The 21,663-nt window shown below is 34.5% G+C and overlaps 1 protein-coding gene across 13 annotated transcripts in view; it reads right to left on the bottom strand.

Annotated features, from left to right (window-relative positions):
• Positions 1–21,663, bottom strand: part of LOC109079587 (ELKS/Rab6-interacting/CAST family member 1-like) — a 202,909-nt gene that overhangs the window by 125,482 nt on the left and 55,764 nt on the right. For 6 of the 13 annotated variants that reach the window (XR_006154464.1, XM_042721740.1, XM_042721741.1 and 3 more), the window contains 4 exons: positions 18,474–18,614; positions 17,403–17,438; positions 8,664–8,857; positions 5,375–5,386 (listed from right to left, as the gene is read on the bottom strand). Coding sequence is in view for 12 of the 13 variants with exons in the window: in XM_042721740.1 (XP_042577674.1) it covers positions 5,375–5,386; positions 8,664–8,857; positions 17,403–17,438; positions 18,474–18,614 (383 nt within the window). In the remaining variant the exon portion in view is untranslated. The remainder of the gene's footprint in view (positions 1–5,374; positions 5,387–8,663; positions 8,858–17,402; positions 17,439–18,473; positions 18,615–21,663) is intronic. The other 7 variants (XM_042721734.1, XM_042721735.1, XM_042721743.1 and 4 more) reach the window with 3 other exon arrangements.

The following is a 21,663-nucleotide window of genomic DNA, read 5'->3' as shown; positions in this document are numbered from 1 at the left end:
ATTCTGGAAACATCAGGCAAATTGTGCTGTGCTGTCAAAAAACCATCTTGAAGATAACATGACCATATAACAAAGCAAAAAGAAAGACTTTGTGTGTGTGCTCTGGGGAGTTTGTGTAACAGGTCATAAATATACTGGAATGTTCCTATTTGGTGTTTCCAGAAGAGGCCAAGCCATCTGCTTGGCTCCGCTACACTTGCAATAAGCAGCTGACTGTTTTTATGCATTGCGCGCCAGCCTTTATTCAGGGTTTTGATTATATGTTTATATGTCTCCATTTGAGCTCTGATGTGATGGGATAGGTAACCTCATTTCCCAGAGTTCATGGAGGCAACACTTCTACAACAATAAAGAAGAATGGCAACATCTAATTCAGATGTAATTCGCCAGTCATTCTGGTATTTTTGATATGCTGTGATAAAAGCGTACAATGGCGCAGGTACAGTGTATAACAAAAGCGATTGGTAAACCTTGTTGACAGAGAGGCTTTGTTAGGCGGATATTACTAGCATGCATGCCAATATTTTCAGTGAGCTCCACTATGCTCCACTAAGTGATGGTGACACTCTAATCTAGCCCATCCTGTCAGATAAAGTCAAATACTGATTTCAAAGATTCCTTAAACGGACCCAAAATATAGCTCTGCTTTACATTTATCAGTGTAACAGTGAACCACACAACACCCAACTGCATTTATATGGAAAGGAATATTCAGAAGATGGACTCATCATGTAACCTAATCACATAGATTGCAAATATTGATATTGCTAAAATAGAAAAATATTAATGTCTGTATTAACATGAATTTGGGGTCATCACTCGAGATAAATTCTGAAACCTGTGAAAATGTATTTATATTAATTTTAATTTAACTTTTATACACATTTTATGTAAAATTTTACATAAAATGTGCATAAAAGTAAAAAAAAAAAAAATGATGTTTTTTTTTTTATTTTTTATTTTAAGTTTTTTGTCAGTTTTATTTTTATATTTTTTTTTTTTTTTTTTTTTTGGAGATATTAATAACAACAAAAGATTTCTGTCAAATACACGCTGTTCTTTTGAACTTTTTATTTATGTTTTCAACTTTTTTTTCAACTTTGATGATAATAAGTAATGTTTTTTAGCATTAAATCAGTATATTACAATGATTTCTGAAGGATCATGTGACACTGAAGACTGGAGTAATGATGCTGAAAATTCAGCTTGGCGTCACAGGAATAAATTACATTTTAAAATATATTCAAATAGAAAGCCATTATTTTAAATAGTAATAATATTTCCACAATATTACTGTATTTACTATATTTTTGATCAAATAAATGCAGCCTTGGTGAGCATAAAAGACTTATTTTTAAACATGGGCTATAAAGAATTTACCGACCTTAGACCTTTTGAATGGTAGTGTAAGCAAGAATAAATACAAGAGATATTTTAAGAGAACATCTCACTCTTATGCTAACACACAGGAAACACAAACCTAAATGGAAACATCTCTGTATAGTGAGTACAGCTATGCAAGTGTTCAAGGGCAAAGACCCCATTTAAAGGTCTTTTTTACTTCAATTTTTCCAATGCCAACATTTTCCTTTCCTCTAAATAAAGCTCTGGATAACATATGTAACCCTCACATCTTCCTCCTCTCTGTACTGAGCTTTATGTTGCATTAGTGGCCATATTATCAATTCTAGGAAAACTGTACTATATTTGAGTGCCAGTGCGGCTTCAGGCAACTAGAGAAGCAACATTAACATGAGTGGAAAAAATGAAAAAAGGTAAACAGGTCTATGACAGGGCGGGAGAGAAAGAAAATAATCTTTGAGCTTGTCTAGAGGAAAAACACACTAATTATACATCAAAACGCACCACATAAATCCAAACAAAACACACATTTGGACACACAGGTGAAAATGCGTTCAGAAGACAATTTCTGCACTCCAGTCTAACCTAATGCTTTTTGATGAATCTTATTTTCAAACCCTTGAATATTATCAAAAATAGTAATTCATTGTTTTGGTCCAGATCTTACAATTAATAATTCATATGCAAGACAGCTCCAGGCAATGTTTACAGGGTAAGGCTTGAAAGCACTTTGAAATTCTTGTGATATCGGCTGACGCGTGTGAGCAAACATCAGAAAGTTTCCTAACTTTCGGCTATAAAGATCTTCTAAACTTCTGCATAATGAAGTCTTTGAAGCATTCATCTAGTAAGCACATCTTAACACACAAAAACCAAAAAAGTCCTTTTCACATTTGCACTCAAGGGAAGGACTAGTCGTCATGATGAGTCAAAAGTGAACACTGCTGAATGACCACCACCGCAAGGTCGAGCTAGGAAAACAAAATGCACAAGTCCTCAAAATGACTCCTTATAAAACGTCGCTCTTTCAACATTTCCTTTCTCAAAATAATATGAACCTACATTTCTAAACAATTACGTTTTGTGGTCACTTAACTGTAGAAATGAGGCCCGGCGGGCATTAAAACAAACGTTATTCCAAAGTTCAATCGCACCTGACACTTAATAACATAAAACAAGACCCAATGGTAAACTTGGGTGCGATTTTGAGATGAATGCACAAGGAAATCGATGTTGAAGAAATAAATCCATCACGCTATTATGAGGAATTCTGGGTAGAAAACAGAAACGTGTCTTATGTTACGAAGCCAACCTGCGTTTATGAGCGGGCTGCGCAACGCAGAAGGCTGGAGATGGTTACCACGCCGTGTTTTCATCCAAGCCTTTTGGGCCCACTTTTTGATGTCATTTTTCTGGTTCCTTTCAATCGTGCTGACAGAATTGCACATAAGTGTGCCCACACTAACAGTCCAGGATGGGATAAACAGCAAAAAGGTTGAGTAAGGACAAAAACCTTTCTGTTTATTGCAAGCCCGACCTGTTTGACCGGCAGAAAACAGAGTGGAACGCCATCAAAGACTGTTTGAGAGTGTGTTTACTTCATCCCTCATCCCTCTCGAAGTCATCCTTTAATGTCAATTGTGTCTTTATATTGGCCGGATATCTCCTTCCTGGCGTTTAGGATATGTTCGTGAGCTCAGGACTAATAAAAGACAGGAAATGTGGGTTCTGTGCAGACTGTGGCCATTTCTCTAGCAGCAGGTGGAGCAGAGCTGGCTTGATAGCAGGGCTCATTTTCACAGTTATGTCTGTGGTGAGCGCGAACTTCTCGAGTCTAATAGACTTTGGCTTCTGAGGAGGTTTTGCGGCCAGGTGCACGGCGGGGTGTCCCCACGTCTCTTACGTACCGTCCTGCGTGGAGCGAATGATTCTCTCAGGCCCTTGACTAATCTAGTTAATCATGCGGTCGGCCCTGAGGCCAGGCCAGTCAAAGCTAACTGGAAAGCACACAGAGACAACAGACAGGCGGACGTGTTCCCCGAGCCAGCCGGATCGTATGCACTCATCGACAGGCCCAGAGAAGCAGACCTCCCTGTCTGTGCGGGATTGTGGCCTTCACCTGCCGAGGGAACCGAGAGCGGCAGACCAGCGCAGCAGAACAGCCTCCCAAAATAATGAGACAAAACCCAGAAATACAGCCATCTACCTCTCCAGAATGAGTAACGGTGACTTAAATTACACAAACAGAGAATGTGGGAGAGAGAGCAAAAATAGAGGGAGGAATGACAAAATATATTACGAAATATATTACCATGATAATATATATTAAATATTCCTAAAATAACATACTGCATGCTAACCATAATTAAAATTGATTGTGCTTATAAAATACTAAAGAAAAAAAGAATTTAAATAGTGTGCACAAAGAGATTGTCAAAAAATAAATGTAATAAAATATAAAGTAGAAAAAAATAATTATCGAATGAAAACCTTTCAAAGAAACAATTAAAAAGAAAATACTAAAGATTTTTTTAAATATTGGACATAAATCAGCCAAATAAGACTATGTCATAAACAAAACAAATAATAAAGGAAAAAAAGGAATAATAAATAAAATACAAAGGAAATGATAATTAAAAAGTCTATTTTTAAATTTTGTATGAAATGTATTGTATTGTATGCATGATTATAAAAAAAAGAAAACTAAATTTTTATATTATAGGTAAAACAAATGTTCCAAGAGCCATAGCGACTAAAAGACAACAAGTCAGAGATAAAAAGAAATACAGTTATAGAGACAAAAGAAAGAAGAATAAAAAACAGAGAATAATTCGTGGTAGAATGAAAGAGAAATAAAACGGAAACAAAGAGAGAGAAAGAGAAGACAGGAAGTGTTCATACTTCAGGGAACGATGCATATCACATTTATTGTCAAGCATTTGTAGACTAAATCAAGAGGCCCTGGAGCTCAGCAGCAAATGCGTAACACTAGGGAAAATTCATTTCAGAGTGACATGGATTCCTTTTCATTTTTCAGTTACGCTTCGTCTGTTGGTGTGGTGGAGTCGTCAATTGTTTGTTTGTTTGTTGTGTTGCTGAGTTCCAGAGAATAAATCAAAAAAGCCAAAAAACTAAGAGGAGGAGAAGGAGGATGAACGAGGAAGATATCAAGAGGGAGAGAGAATGACACTGCTGTCAAGCGCTCCCGAAACATTCGGCTTGTTTTCTAGTGGAGTAACAAGAGCGGAAAAAATAAAACAGCCTGACAAGTCTCTAACTATCTCTAGTCAAACTAAAAAGAGATGCAAATAATTAATATGATTGATAAACGAGGGGCGGAGGGGTTCTTGGTTTTGGGGGGGGGTGTTCATCGACGGTGCTCTGGCAGAAGAGACAAGCTTTTCAACACCGCTCGGGAGAAAATGACTGATGGAGATTCTTTACGCTCCAATTAGAAGTTCTGCAAGGGCTCTCCCACGTTCTTTTCCCACATCCTTTCTATCTGTCATCCGCATACAGCAGAAGCTCTGGTGAGTCCTTTTTTTCTTCTTCTGAACTCATCTCTGCAGACCTCACAGGTAAGCTAGCCTGCATTAATAAGACAAGCTCTTCTGTTTGTAGCGCCTGCTTGACCTTCCCAGGTTTCCTCATTCCTTCTTTTGAAACTTTAATCAATTCAGGTCAGAGCAGTTTCTCTTCTTTCCATAGAAACTTTAGAAGCAAGTCCAAGGGGAGTGATGGAGGCAACAAGAGCAAATTGGGGTTAAGTGCATCGCCCAAGGGCACCACCACACCACAATCAACCACTGAATTATTTTCCCCCTGTCTAGCGGATACAGTTTTCCCCCCACCAGGCCCTCAGAAACACAGGTCCCGGATCATTCGAACCATCCTTAAAATGATTTACAGAGCAGGCCCTGGTAATGCAGCATATAGTTTATGTGTGTTACAACCTAAAGAAGTTGATTTGCAGTTGTAAGGAAGTGCAGGGGAGGAAAGTAGGCATACTGACCTTGAAAGCAGACTGGGAAGTAGACAGCATTCCAGTGAAAAGAAATGCAGAAGAAGAAAGAGAGAAATAGAGGTGAAAATACACCTAGATTAAGCTGGGTTAACTTGGAAAGCTAAGACAAGAGTTAACAGTGCATGAGCCTTCACATGTAGACTTGCTGATAAATGTATAGTGAAAGGAAAAATACATAAATTTAAATCACAAAGATGATGGTAGAACCTGAAAATGTGACATGCAATCTCACATGCTTCTTCCTTTAAAAAAAAAAAAAACAAAGTAAATGAAAACCATATGCATCTTTAGTAAGTTAAGGCTGTTTAAAAAATATATATATATATAAGAAAAGTGATTTTATATATATATATATATATATATATATATATTCACAAGTATACATAAAATTTGCAGTGAAAAAAAGAGCATAAAATGGGCTTAAAAAATGTAATAATATTAATAAAAAAATTAATTACAACTTACTATAAAGGAACATTCACAGTCAGAATATTCAATTTGTCAATTCAATTTCTCAGAATATTCACAGTGTACAACGCCAGGTTTATTCAAATCTAGACTAGAAATATATAAATCCATACATTTATATACATTATATTTGTATACTATATAATAATAATAATTCTATCTAATATAGTATACAAATCCAAACATACGTTATATTGAATAATATACATATTATATGTATTTTTCGATATTTTTATTTAATCATTTATCACTAAATTATATTTTTATTATTATTAAATGTTTTTAATCTTTGGTTACATACCTATTTTATAAAAAAATATATACTAGTGGGTGAAGTTGTAGATGTTCTGAGAGTGTTTTGTATGGCTTATGTTTCAATATTAAAATAACACTCAAACAAATGCACAAAGTAATGTGTTAAATTTAGTCCTTAAAAATTTCCATAGATTGCATCGCATGTTTTCTGAAACTCAAAGACTCTGCTTCACTATCCTCACAAATAGTACTTCTGTTGTACTTTTTTCATTTGTTTTACCTCTATTTCTTTTCTACTTGTCTCTTCTAGCTCACTGTCCCATTTTAACTCCGTCTCAAACAGTAAGCCTCACAATCCTCCATAATTACCTGCAAATTTACCGCTACCGAATATATGAAATAAATACCCCAATGCCCCAATTCACCCTCTGCCATTTTTCGGTGTCTTTGAAGGAATTTTCGAACAAGGCCTGCCTCCGCACTACTGATCTGCAACAAGAGGAGCTTTGGCTTCTCCATCGCTGAGCGAGAAAGGTAATCCTGACTCTGAACAGAAAGCGTCGCTTCTACCTGCCACTCGCATCTTGATTAAAGACACAGGCGCTAAAAGAAGACGATCTGTCTGAACAACTCTCCGTCACAACCACATCAAGAGTGCTGGAAAACTACGACACTGGAAGAACAATGGGAGGTTTTTGAGAACCGAACTCCCCGGTGTGTTTCGAGAACATAACTCGACTCTGAGCGGTAATTAGCTTGGAGCGCCACGGTTAGCGATTGCGGCTGGTGTTTATTTCAGAAATCGTCTCTCGGTTGACATGAATGATGCATCGAGCCAAGCATATGGAGTTTGTTTTAGTCTAATCTTCTCCCAACGCAGATCTGTTAAGAAAGCGTGAGACATTCAGTGCGCGTCAGATGAATATTTATGAATCAACAGAAATCCACCTAAAAACACTTCTAGCATCCAGCGGCGAGAGCAAATAAATGGCCCTGTCACGATTCCAACTACAACACAGCTTTGAAAGGCCTGACGGAGGCTGAAAGGGAGTTGTACACGACTGTCAATGCACAACATCAACATCTGTGACCTCCACGACTCTTCACCTCCAGGCCAGACTCTTGTCTGTATACACTCAAGCCCTATTTCAATTATTCATCTCCTTTATTTATTTATGAAAGCCAAGATGAGAGAAGGTCCATATCTGCCTTCCATTAATTAGTCCAATTAAACTGGCCAAAAACACAGATGTTTACACCACTGACATGAAGTGCAACATATCCTGGGAGGAGCAGACATGCAGTAGAAGGTGTGCAATCCATAAAGTTGCAGCTCTTATTCTCCATGTCTATGAACACAGAATATACACTGCCTTTCAAATGTTTGGGATCAATAAGATTTTTAATGGAGTCTCTTATGCTAATCAAGGCTGTATTTTTTTTGATCAAAAATGCAGAAATAAACAGAAATACTGTGAAATATTATTGCAATTTCTAATATTGGTTTCCTATTTTAATATACTTTAAACTATAATTAATTTCTGTAACACTTTTCTGTATTTTTGATCAAATAAATGCAGCCTTGATGAGCATAAGAAACATCTTTCTTTTTTAAATTATTTTACCGATCCCAAACTTTTGAATGGTAGTGTACTTCGGGAGCAGATTTGCAATGTGTTGGAGATTAGAACCAAATCTATGCTTGCAATGAATCTACCAGACAATGCCAGAATCCCATAATGCTGTGGGATGAGCGCTGAAGTTCTCAGTTCTGGTCTAACGCCAAAATAAACGGAGGATAAGAGATGACTGAGTGGGTGAAAATGACAGCTAACAAAGAACGCAAACAGAAGACACCCTCGTCTTCGTCCTTGCCCCAAACAGCTCTTTTAGCTCTTGCTCAAAAAAAAAAAATCTAAAAATTTTGAGAGGACATACAGTACTAATGTGCACCCAAGTTGAAGTATACAATGATAAGGACACCGTCTTAAATACAAAAAACTAGATACAAAAAAAAAAAAAACTCTTTTGAACTGAACTGGTGACTTGTCTGTTAGTAGCGATATATAGAAATAGGTACATGTACACTAGGGTTGTCGCAATACTTAATACAAGGGAAATTTTTACTGACGCTGTAGAAAGGCTGATATTGTTGCTTTTATTTCAGCAAGCAATCATGCATCCTGCAGTGGAAACATGGCAGATGGAATGAAAAATAAACTGTGGAAGTTGCATAAATGAAAAATGTAAAAATATTGGGCTAAATACAAGAAAAACTGAACATGGAACTGAAGATCCCAAGTAGCAACAAACGTGGTAAAACAGACACAAACACAGTTTTCGCTAATTTGGGGGTTTTATTCCCAAAAGTGACCTAAATCTGACAGAACCTTACTTTGCAGACATCTTCAGTTGGAAAAAAATCATGAATGAAATAAATAAATTAAATTTAAAAAAGGTTTGGATTAGTCAATAGTAGCTACATAAAAAACAATACAAGTCTATGTTGTCTTCATTATGTCTTCATTAAGAGTAAACGTGTCAGTTTTTGTACCTCTCCAGCTCGTTGATCTTGCGATCCTTGTCGTTCTTCTCATTCTCCATCTCTCGGAGGATTTCCAAGAGCCGGTCCACCTCAGCCTGTGCCTTCCCAGCATCCTCTTTGTAACGCGCCACCTCCTGCTCAAGTGTGGCAATGCGCTCCGACAGTCCTGCATTTGTCTGAGCCTCAACTGCGATTGATTGAGCCTGTAGGGGCCGAAAAAAAAGAGTCTCAGGGGCAAGCACAACAAAGTCTGGATTTTCAAAAAAATTTAAAATAATATAATTAGAAATTAAAATAATAATACATTCATAAATTAAATTCACCAATTAAGGTGGTAATAATAAATTAATAAATTAAAATGATAAAAATGTTAAAAATAAAAATAAAGTGAGTTAATTCAAAATTTTTAAATAAAATGACAATTGACAATAAATTTGTGTTGTCTGAGATAAATTGTTAGCAAATATTTAATGTATTATTTAATCACACTGAATTACACCCCAGAAAAAAAGAAAAAAAAAGTCTCAAAGCAGTTTTATAATGTCCTTCCCTGAATAGTTTCACAAGCTTTTTGTGCTGTGAATGGCCAAGAAGACATGAGGCTCCCCTGACTTCAGCCCTCCAAAGACAAGCTGTCATCGGTCAGACCACTGTCATGGGTACGTGTGTGTGTGTGTGTGTCTGTTTTGAGGTCTCAGACACTCGTCTCACACCTGCAGGCTGTATGTAAGCTCCCCCATGACATCACGACAGGATACGCTCTCATTCCAGGGACACATGGAAACACAATCATGCTGAAGTCATCAAAATAATTAGTGACATTACGGCCCTCTAAAGCGCCGGGTCAAGGGCCTCCTCTAATGAAAAGTAAATCAGTTAATTTCCCTGGACAATTAAAGGAGTCAGCCGTAATGTTTCTTTCATAAAAGTCCTCTAAAAGAACACAGGTGTCTTCCTGCTGCTGTGAAAACACAAACACAGTGCAGGCTTTACAAGCTGAGGACACAAGAGCTCTGTGTCATTTACACCATGACTACATGAGCATAAATGTGTACATACCACATCTGAATGCAGAGGACATTCAAAGATAGCTTCAATGTGTCCAAAATATAGTTACAAAACTAACCAGGCATGAAAAGTGATTAAAAAACCTTTTCCTCACTAGAAACTTGCTACAGTGCTGGTATAAAAAAATACAGCAAAGTGTCTGGCATCCGAGGTCTCTTCAGACTGGCACTGTGTGAAAGAGGACTGTTCTGGTTTATTGGGGATAATATTTGAAGGCAACGTTTAGGCCCTGCTAATTAGCTTTATTAAAGTCTCGGCCTGAGGTTGAGTAGGTTTCCACTCTTACCGCCAAGAGCTTGTCATCTGTGGATGGGCCGGCTGGTGCATGAGAGTGCGTGTAAAAGCCTAAGTCTGGCAGTGACCTCAAAGTTTGTATACGAAAACATACGATACACACATTTAACGTGCAATTAGTATCAAGAATGTGTCAGAAAGAAGGCGGAGCAAAATAAAATCTGTCAGTACAAGGCACTTTCGATGAATAGGGTCTACAACGTTAAAATGATGTAAATGATGATGTTGTTGTTGTTTTTTTTTTTTTAGGCACTTTATCCATGGTCCGCAGTGAAAGGAGGTGCTTGAACCATCACGAAAATGGTAACAAGCGCACATATGATACGCTAAAAATTAGTATTTGAGCTGTTTATTTTTGGCGATTCCACGGTTTCTATTTTCTATTCATTTTCTTCAAATGGAGGTTTACATCTTTTTCCAACCTGGTTACTAAAATTTGGTGTATAAATACAGTTTAATAAAAAGAAAAAATTTAAATCCTTTGACTGTTATTTTCTATGAATTACATATTTAAATTAAATAGACAAAATGTAATAAAAAATGTAATAAAATGAAATACATAAAAAAACAAAATATAACAAAATAAAATAATGGTCGAAGCAGATACTATTATATAGAAATGATTAATTTTTCATAATTTCACTGAGACACATTTTGTCATGTGTTTACCAGTCAGCTGACTGAACACCTAAAAAAAAATAAATAAATAAATAAATAAATAAATAAATAAATAAAAATCTGAGTTCAGGGGGCATACTCTTTTTATTTTTTTTTTTTTTAAACGAATGAATAACAAAAATCAATAAATAAATAAAAAAAAATGTAAGTGAGTTTCAGGGGACAAACATTTTATTTAAAAAAAGATTAATGAAGAATTAATGAATAAATGAATAAAAAAATAGAATAGAATAAAATCTGAGTTTCAAGGGGCAAACAGTCTTTTTATTAAAAATTTGTTTTTTATGAATGAGTAATAATAAAAAAAAAAAATCTGAGTGTGTTTCAGGGAACAAATAGTATTTTAGTTTAAAAAAGAATGAATGAAATGAAATGAAAGTAGCTAGTTTGGGAACAATGCTGATTTGATGGACTTATATTTCCCATAAATTATATAAAATAAATTATAATTTAAATTATAAAATAATTTTCTTATTAAAATAACAGGGAATGTTAAAGTTTGACAAATGCAGTCAGTATTCAAAAAGTGTGTAAAAATGTGATAATAGATTATTTACTTTTAGTACAATAAATGTCAAAATAGCAACTTTGATGCATGATTTTAATTGGTAGATAAATCCTTGAATATATCTAACAATTAAAGGAGGGATATAGATATTGATGCGTTTAAAACAAAGTGTACCATATACTTGGAATGTGCCACATCCGTCTGATCACATGAAAAGCATGTGTTCAATGTGTTTGAAGAAATCTTTTCAAATATTTATGACAATGATGTGTAGTTTTGTGTATTTTGAAAATGGAGAAAAAAGGAAAAAAATGATAGCGAGACAGACAGACTGGGTAGGAAATAACTAGCATTTGTACTGTTATTATTTGTTGTGTTTTTGGTTGTTGTCTCCATGAAGCTTGCTGGTATTGGAAAGCCAAAGCAGTCAATCCATTCGGCACAATCTTTCAAAGGAACAACCAGTGTCCCAGAGTGCACCAAACAGGGGCTTGTGGGAAATGCGGTTTAATTATGTTGTTTAATAATGTGTTTGTGCCTGTGCCTGTTTGGCTGAGCAAAATAAAAGAGCGGCTGTGTGAAAACAGCACACATTTGCAGTGTTTATATGCATTTATGCTGACTTTCTTGACCTATAAATGTTCTTGTGAGAAAACATTTCGGTGTTGAATGATATAAAAGCACATGTGTGTGCTGCAGGGGATATAAAAGAGAGTTTTAATGTGCGTCCATATGAAGTAGTTGAGGAAGTGCATTGGGGGAGTCTTGGCTGGTTTGAGTAATGTAGACCGTTGGATGTCTTGGTGGCATGTCTGTTCTCATTTCGTGAGCCGTGCTGACACCTCCATCTTCATACACTCCTGACGGTCACACAGGGACAATCGAGGCCTCCGCCCCTTTCTGTCTCATCCAATCACAGCAGACGCCCACTGAGCTGTCAGCGGGTTTTCACTTACACTGCTTTTATATGCGAACACAGACGCACACACACTGCCAGAGATTTCATTACTCTTGGAACAGACGATGGGACCCAGATCTTCTCATCAAGCCATGCGAAGAGCTCTGAATGTGCATACGGAGGTGACCGGTTCATACGAGAGCTCAGCATCAACATTCAGAACTAAATGTACTTGCACAGATTTCATTGCAGTCTGAAAAACTAACCACCACAGTCGCCTACATACACAGAAGCACACAGACTATGAACACTTAAGCATATGAATATTCAACGGAATGATATAATTCAAGATGTCATCATTTACTCAGTCATGTTGTTCCAAACTTTTATTACTTTGTTCTAGAAAACTCAAAAGGAGAAATTTTGAAGAGTGTTTATGCTACTCTTTTCCACAAACAGAAAGACAGACTGTCAAACTTCAAAATGCATAAAAAAAACACTATAAAAATCATTGTAAATGCCATTACAGTTTCCTTTTTGGGCTTGAGGAGATTATATGTTTTTTTGTTACTTTGTTTGTTTGTTTTTTCAGCTGAAAATGGAGAAATTACATAAAATAAGTATATCACAATACTGTCTTGAATTGCTAATTCACAGTAAATATAAATTTACTTTAAAAAAGAGAGACTAAAACATTAAACAAAATGTATTTCAAACTACAGTACTCAGCATTTGAAATGGATCAAAAAAGGAGAGAATAGAGAATTAAACATTATGTATTTTGTATTTCAGTATTCAGTATTTGAAATTTGTAAAAAAAGTTTGATAGTATATATATATAATACTACTATATATATAGCTATATATATAGTATCCATACAAGGACACACCACAGTACAGACCAAAAAGTTTGGAAACATTACTATTTTTAATGTTTTTGCAAAAGAAGTTTCTTTCTGCTCATCAAGCCTGCATTTATTTGATCAAAATACAGGAAAAAAAATGTAATATTGGTGATATATTATTAACAATTATAAAATAATTTTGTTTTAAATTTATTATACTTTAAATTATCATTTTATTTCTGTTGATGCAAAGCTGAATTTTTAGGATCATGTATCACATGATCCTTTAGAAATCATTCTAATAGATGATTCATTATCAAAGTTGGAAACAGTTCTGCTGCTTTAATATTTTTTCAGACCATGTGATACTTTTTTAAGGATACTATACTTTGATGAATAAAAAAAAAAAAAAAAAAAGAAGCTATGTTTTGGAAATATAAAATATTTTGTAATAACAATTATAGCACTACTGTCCCCCAGTAATTTGGGTCAGTGTATGGTTTTTTTTCTTTTTTTAAATAAAAATCAATACTTTTATTCAGCAAGGATGTGTTAAAATTGGTAACAAAGTGATAGTAAAGAAAAATTAGATATATATCTAATATATATATAATATTAATATCTATATTATATATATTTTTTTTTATATTATATATATATAATATATATATATAATATATATATATATATTATATATATATATTATATATTAGGCTATTATATATTATTAGAATATTTTTTTTATTTTGAATAAATGCAGTTTTTTTAAACCTTTATTCATCAAATTATATTAGACAGCAGAACGGTGTTTCCAACCACATCATAATAAATCAGAATATTAGATATGATTTCTAAATGATCATGTGATAGACTGGATGTTACATGTGACACTGAACGGCTGGAGTAATGATGCTGAAAATTCAGCTTTGCATCAACAGGAATAATTTTTTTTTTTTTAAAGTATATTTCAATATAGAAAACTATATTTTATAGTTTGTAATAATATTTCACATATACTCTGGTACTGTTTTTTTCTGTATTTTTGATCAAATAAATACAGGCTTGATGAGCAGAAGAAACATTCTTTCAATAAACATTAAAAATAGTAATGTTTCCAAAACTTTTGGTCTGTACTGTATGGTTATGTATTATATATATATATATATATATATATATATATATATATATATTATATATATATATATACAACAACAGTCTATATATATACACATACATATATATGTATTTATATTCATATAATTGGTATTATTTATAAATATAGGCAACAATTAATCACTATTAATAGCATACAAAATAAAAGTTATTGTGTATGTTGTATGTGTGTTGATTGTTATTGTTTATATATAAAGACACACACATACCTATATACTCATAATATATGTGTTGACTGTGCATAATTATTATGTATATATCGATAGTACTACCACACACACACACATACATGCAGGTCTGCGATTGTCGTGAAAAAAAACAGAGGGGGGGATGGCGTGTTTGGAAAAGTTTTATGAAAAACTGTCCACTTTCATATTTATACACGTACGAAAATTGTATTAGTGTGATCTCAGTTTAATAAAAAAACAATTGTAAGCCTACGTTAGGCCTATTAATTGTAATGATGTAATGTCCCACGGATTATCTTCAAAACAACAAATTACATAGAGAAAGTGAGCAAAGAAACACAACGGAGGCTTTTTGAAACTCCGAATATATCTGTTAAAACCATTGCGTCCTGCAAAAATGATTCACTGTTTTGAAGCGCTCCAACAATCGGATCGCGTATTGCGAATCATTTGATTCAGACGGGACATCAGAGCGGGTTTTGCATGGTTTGTGTTTTATCCCCCACTTGTCGTCGGCGCGTAAAATGGCTCCTTATTCAGCACACTAGGGCAGTGGTGCATAGACCAGGTGCTTAGGGGGTGGAAATTCCCCCCCATCCCCCCCGGCAAATCGCACCCTGCATACATGTATATAGACCAGATCTAACCCTGCATACATGTATATTCATATAATTGGTATTATTTAGAAATATATTTAATATATAAACATAAAATATTTTTATTAAGTATATATATGCATGTGTACACAAAAACAAACAAACAACAACAAAAAAAAAGTACACAACTTTTATTTTGGATTCAATTAACTGCGATCAATCATTACCCAGCACTAATAAATATAAATATAAATATAAATATAAATATAAAATATAAATATATATATATATGGATATATATATATATATATCTATATATATATATATATATATATATATATATCAGAATCAGAATCAGAATCAGAATCGGGACATCAGAATATATATATACACATACATACAGGAGTGCACATAAGTGGTCCACAGGTCCGCAAGAATCAGAACCCTCCCCTGACCAAAAGTTATAAATATAAATATAAATATAAATATAAATATATACATATGCGTATGGATATGGGTGTTAAGATGTTTGTGATGCAATTACCATTTTAGATCGACAAACTGCACTGCATTTTTTGTATAAGAAAATCTAGGCTACCTGCTGCCAGTGCAAAACTGTGACATTTCATTAACTGACGCTCTGCAATCGGCAGCGCTAAACTCGGAAGCGCATATACTTACTTGCCGGCAACACGCCAAAATTATAAATTCTTATTTAAAAAAAAGAAATTATTTTAAATCTGTTTTTTGCATAAAAAAAAATGAAGAGAAGATTATTATGATTTCTTGCAACATTTTTATGATACATATTTATTTGATCATTTCCTCTTAAAATCATCTTATTAGCATTTTATTTTTTAGTTTACTATAAAATAACTGTATTTGTATTTAATACACCCTTTTTATTTTAAAATATAATGGCATTATCACACTTCATTATTATGTTTATTATTTTTAAAAACTAACTAAATGAAGTGCAATAATATTATCACTATTATTCATTTATTTTTTATAGTTATGTTTAATGGGTAACACTATGTGCAGTGTGAGGACCAAACCAAATCTCCAGGTCCTCTTATGAGAACCAGGCTGAAAAACTTATTGTGCACCCCTATGGTGGTGTGTGTGTGTATATATATATATATATAATATATATATATATATATATAATATATATATATATATATATATATATAATATATATTATATATATATATATATATATATATTAATATATAATATATATATATATTAGGGCTGTCAAAATTAATATATACATACACATATACATATACATTTAAATATAGGTGCATTTTTTGTTTTATACGTGGCTTATTTTGTTGTTGGGGGATTGGAGAGGGGTGCATTTTCTGTTTGATCCGTGGCCTAACCCGTATATATTCAGGTTTAACCGTGTTGTCAACTTAGCAACTTTTTTTTCCTCCAAAAACCATTTCATTTACTTTTTCATATTCATTCCGTTGTCTTTTAACCGTGTTGATTGAGAATAATAAATGTGCATTTTTTTTGTTTGTTAGGAGTGAGTTGGCTTGTCATGCGAAAATGTAAACAGGCTTGTGTAAGTACATTGCTCAGTGCAAATAAAGAGACATTAAGGGAACCTGGTATTTCTGTATCTAATAGACATGAACAAGCTCTATGTTGACTATGGTTTCACTAATAATAAACATATATTGCATTAAGCATCCTTATTTGTCCATGCCCATGTTGATTAGAGTATTAAAAACTTGAAAAGTATTAATTTAAGGTACATTTAGAACAGATAAAAATGTGCAATTAAGTTGCAATTAATCTTGAGTTAACTCATGACAATCACACGATTAATTGCGATTAAATATTTTAATTGAGTGGCACCCATATTTATATATATTATGTTTAAGTTAATTTTAATTCAAGCAATAAAAATGTATTTATGATTTTAATATTTGTTAACCATAATAACTCAATTACTAATAAGAATCAAACACTAATAATAATAATCATCATCATGCCCATGTTCCATCATACTAGTCTGGAATGACGAGAGAGTGAACAAATGATGACAAATGTTAATTTTTGAGGGTAACTGTCCCTTTAAGACAACTATACTAACACAAAAAACTATGGTTGGGCACTTTTAAAGGTGTAGCATCTGTAAAGGCACGTGCACACCATACTGACACAGCTCAATATCAGACACATATCAGCTTACAAACACGCCACTAAATCCAAGCTCCGCTGAGGACCAACCACACAAGATCATGATTATCAATCTTAAGATTAAGGTAAGGAAAGATCCAGCAAATCTCAGAAACACAATCAGAGGAACACTCAGAGACACCGCCAGCTCCCTAACATATCCTCTCTATCTCACATATTGAGATAAGACTAATCTTGATATTGGCATGCAGATCTTGAATGCAACACATTTATTAGTTACACACACAAACACATATGCTGGCACTGCTAAGGGAGGCTTTTCCCACCGAGATGCACTTACAAGATTGAAGGGATGGCCTGACATGAGCTCAGAGCGCTTTCAGAAAGAAAGAAAAAGAAAAACAAAGAGGGGTTGGGGAAGAAAACAGAATTGGGTGATACACAGAGAGTGATGACGAAATATTTTTTAAGCAAAAAGTGAGAAAAATTTTAACTTGGTTAAAAATCAAGAGCCGACGAGGCAGGATGAGGAAAGAAGACAAGAGAAAAGACAGAATTAGGTAAGTGTGAAAACAGATGGTGAATAGGAGAGAAGTCACAGACATGGTTGGAGTATCAAGCGGTGTCAGAACATCACTTGTAGTGGTTTGAAGTAGCATGAGCTACAAAAAGAAGAGACTTGAGATGACTGGGAATACGATATGCACGATATATCAAAATAAAACTGGTATCGTTAATGGCTGAAGCAAGGCACTGTTCATTTACAGTACATGCATGCAGATCAATGTTTTTCAGCATCTCAAAGCAGCTTAGTTCATTTACTGTGAATCAAGCCACTCTGAAAAACACTGTATCATGAGCTGAAAACTGAACACAGTGCCATGCTTCAACAGTGTGAACACTGCTGACAATGTGCCAAAATACATCGATATTGTAATTAATAGTTAATAGTAATATTTAAATTTTACAATGCATTTTAAAATCAAATCTTTTTACATTACAACACTTGTTTTGACATTTTATACTGTAATAATACTGACAATTAATACATTTAAATGTATTTTTCATATATATATATATATATATATATATATATTATATACTATATATATATATATAGTATTTTTCATATTGTAATAATAAATCACAGGAATATTAACTAATATCCAATATCTTCTAATATACTAATATCTTCCCTCACTCGACACTCGACAGAGAAAAACAGTCGCAGGTAAAGTGCACTTGAGCGAACATTCAGCTTGCTGTCATTGTATTAAGTGTTGTCAATGTAGCGCTAAGGGCGTGCCAGTCACCCTAATGGCTTGTTAGGCGTTCTCAGCTGCTTAGCTGGCGAAGAGACTGTGTGTTTGCTAGCTGTGATGCTTCAATTCCCTCCAATTGTCTGGCTCACCTTCTTGAGTTGACTCTCAAGTTTGGTGCATTCCTCTCTCTTCTGCTCAAGAGCGATTTCGAGACTCTTCAGCTTGGAGTCCTTCTTCAGTCCAGAGGAGGCCAGGGACGAGGCGTGCTCCTTTAGGTCCAACAGAGAGGCCTGAGGGCGAGGGAAAGGAAGGTTAAATCAGAGAGCACTTATTGAACAATCTACCTCTGAATGTGGACGATCAGGTTCAGGTGGGGGTGGGGGGGGTCTGTGGGGGGAGAAAAAGCTAATGAGAAGCAGGAGGAGACTTTGTTAACGTCATGCCACAGTCCCTGATTGCACTGAAACAACCTGAGCACAAACACATGTAAATATGCGGATTGGAACCACAGCCAGCCAGTTTCAAGCCAATTTCAACATCAGGAAGCACGAAGAGCCAAGACAAATTGCCATGTGACAGTTTTTTTACATTTTCAAAACACATTTGTATACAAAGTTACAAACACGCAATCAAAAGGATTTAATTCAGTCAGATCAGATTGGATCAAATAAACTGGACCTGGTTTCGGAAACAAAAACATTTAAAGAGACAGTTCACTTAAATCTAAAAACTAATTTCCTTACCCTCAAGTCTTTCCAAACCTTTATGTTTGTATTTCTTTGGTGTAACTGTGTATTGAATTGAGATTGGAGCTCACCAAAAAAGTTGCTCATGTGTCTCATACACATTCTGAACAAACAAACCTAAATTTTCCTTGTTATTCACTAAAAATCTTGATATCCATCATTATGAGTTCATAAAGAGTTCATTACAGCAAGTAATGTTGTCTGATTCATGAATGAATCATTTTTTAGAGTCAAATATTTTCAGTGAATCATTTGATCGTGTTCTAAATGATTCGTTCATAAACCCGATGGTCCAGTTCGGCTCACTGACTCAATAACTGAATGCTAAAATATTAACTTGAATTTGGTCTATTTCTCACCCAGAGCAATCATATGGATTCAGAAGGCTTTGAATATAGTGCTATAAGTTATATGGACCGCTTTATGATACTATTACAGAGCCTTTGAATCCTTTTGACGGAAGAAAGCTCCAGTCCTTTGTGAACCGTTCCTTTAACAGCACACAGGCTTTTATGGGGAATAATGTGATAAAATATGAAACAGGAGAACGATTTAGAGTTACAGTAGCTGTTACATCTCAATAGTAATATTACAAATACCGTGTGCTATAATGTACAGGCCTCTGCACATATGCAGTACATCAGCGCTCTGTTTTTTTTTTTAAGCAGAGTCTCAAACACGCTGTTAAAACTGCAGCCCTCCATCCATGAGGCCTTTCCTGCCGTTTCCGCTTTCAGCCGGAGAGCCCCACAATTTCACACACGACTGGAGTCCGCGGACCGAAATACACACTTAATGTTCATACTGCTGCCCCGCGTTCTCTCGCGTTGGTAAAGAAAACAGTAGAGGGGAATGATGGGATGTGCTGGACTCCACACTTTATGATTAGAGTGCGGGAGGGGAGGCCGAAAGAGCTGGGAGCGAAGAGGTCACTGTTCACCAACAACACAATGCAGGAAAAACAAGGAGAGGGATATAACAGGACGCTGAGCAATGAGAGGCTGCCGCATGCAGCACAGGACAGCAGCCGTGATCCAACACAAATATCCAGGACACGTGGGGAGAATGGACATGGCTGGATCTCACATAACCCCGTTAGGATGTCTGGGGCACATTTAACACAAATTGAACAGAAATTAATTTAAAATGATATTTCACTACAATAAAATTAAGCCTACTCATATGACCAGCAGTGTGTTTTATCACAATGCACAATTTATTTTAATTAAAAAAAAAATTATATCAAATAAAATACCATTTCAAAACTATTTATGTGCATTTCATCAATATGACTCAACTTTAAACTTCACATAAAAAAAAAAGAAAAATCATTAAATTCATTCTAAATTATAAATACGTACACCACTGATCAAACTGTACATGATTTTATAATGTTTATTATGTTTTTGAAAGAAATGTCTTGCTCACAAAGGATGCATTTAATTAAAATTACAGTAAAAATAGTAACAAGTATTATTAATATTTTTTAATATATTTTAAAATGTAATATATTCTTGTGCTGCTGAAACTGTGACCCTTTTTTCAGGATTCTTTGATGAATATAAAGTTTAAAACCATAGCATTTATTTGAAATAGATTTTTGTAGCAATATAAAAGTAACTTCTGAATAAAAGTATAAATTTATTGTAAAAAATACACCAAAAATAAATCATACACAAAAACTTATTGACCTCAAACTTTTGAATGGTACTGGACATGTCATTGTTTTACAGCAACTGTTAGTAATAAAGTTTAAAAATATAATAATATAATAAAAATACTAATTAGGATCAATGAGAGTACTGAAGATTTAAGAGGAAAACTGTTGTTTTGCATCGCATCATTATTTTAATCATTTTATGCAAAATATCATTTTTTTTTTTTTCTCTACAATTTCGGTGTGAAACGTGATTTCATGAGATTCACCTACAATATGGAATTTCTATTAGCAAACGGAAATGGAAAGGGAAAGATACAGATGAGAGGAACTAACTACTGTAAGGGGGTGAGACAGGAAGAGGTTTAGTGGTGGGGATGTTCTAGAGACAGACAGCGGAGAGGAATGTGGAGATCACAGCAAACAAGAATAACCTGAATAATAAAACAGCCACAGACACAGTGCTGTGGGAAAGCAAACGCAGTCATTACAGGGATAGTTCAACCAAAAATGAACATTCGGTCATCATTTACTCACCCTCATGTCATTCCAGAGCCGTATTACTGTTGTTCTTCCACGGAACACAGAAGGAGGATTTCTGAATATTGTACTGGTCACTTTTCCATGCAATTACAATAAATGGGGACTGAAGCTTTCAAGCTTCAAAAAAGACCAAAACCATACAAAAAGGACCAAAACCATAAAAAGCACCAAGAAAGAACCATAAAAGTTATGAAGTAGTTCAAATGATCTGTGCACTATATTCCAAATCTTCAGAAGCCACATAAGGTCAAAACTGAAATCGTTATTCCGACTCCAGTGAGCAGTTATTCATTACAACGGAATCATTTAGTCAGTGAGATGAATGTAAAAATCATTTTCATTGAAAATCAATTTGATGATCCAGTTCTCAAAACTGGTTTGACACAAATAAAA

The sequence above is a fragment of the Cyprinus carpio genome, chromosome B4 (genome assembly GCF_018340385.1).
Source record: "Cyprinus carpio isolate SPL01 chromosome B4, ASM1834038v1, whole genome shotgun sequence".
Lineage (NCBI taxonomy): Eukaryota > Metazoa > Chordata > Actinopteri > Cypriniformes > Cyprinidae > Cyprinus > Cyprinus carpio.
Note: the sequence above shows the minus strand (reverse complement) of the source record. Positions and strands in the feature narration are given on the sequence as shown.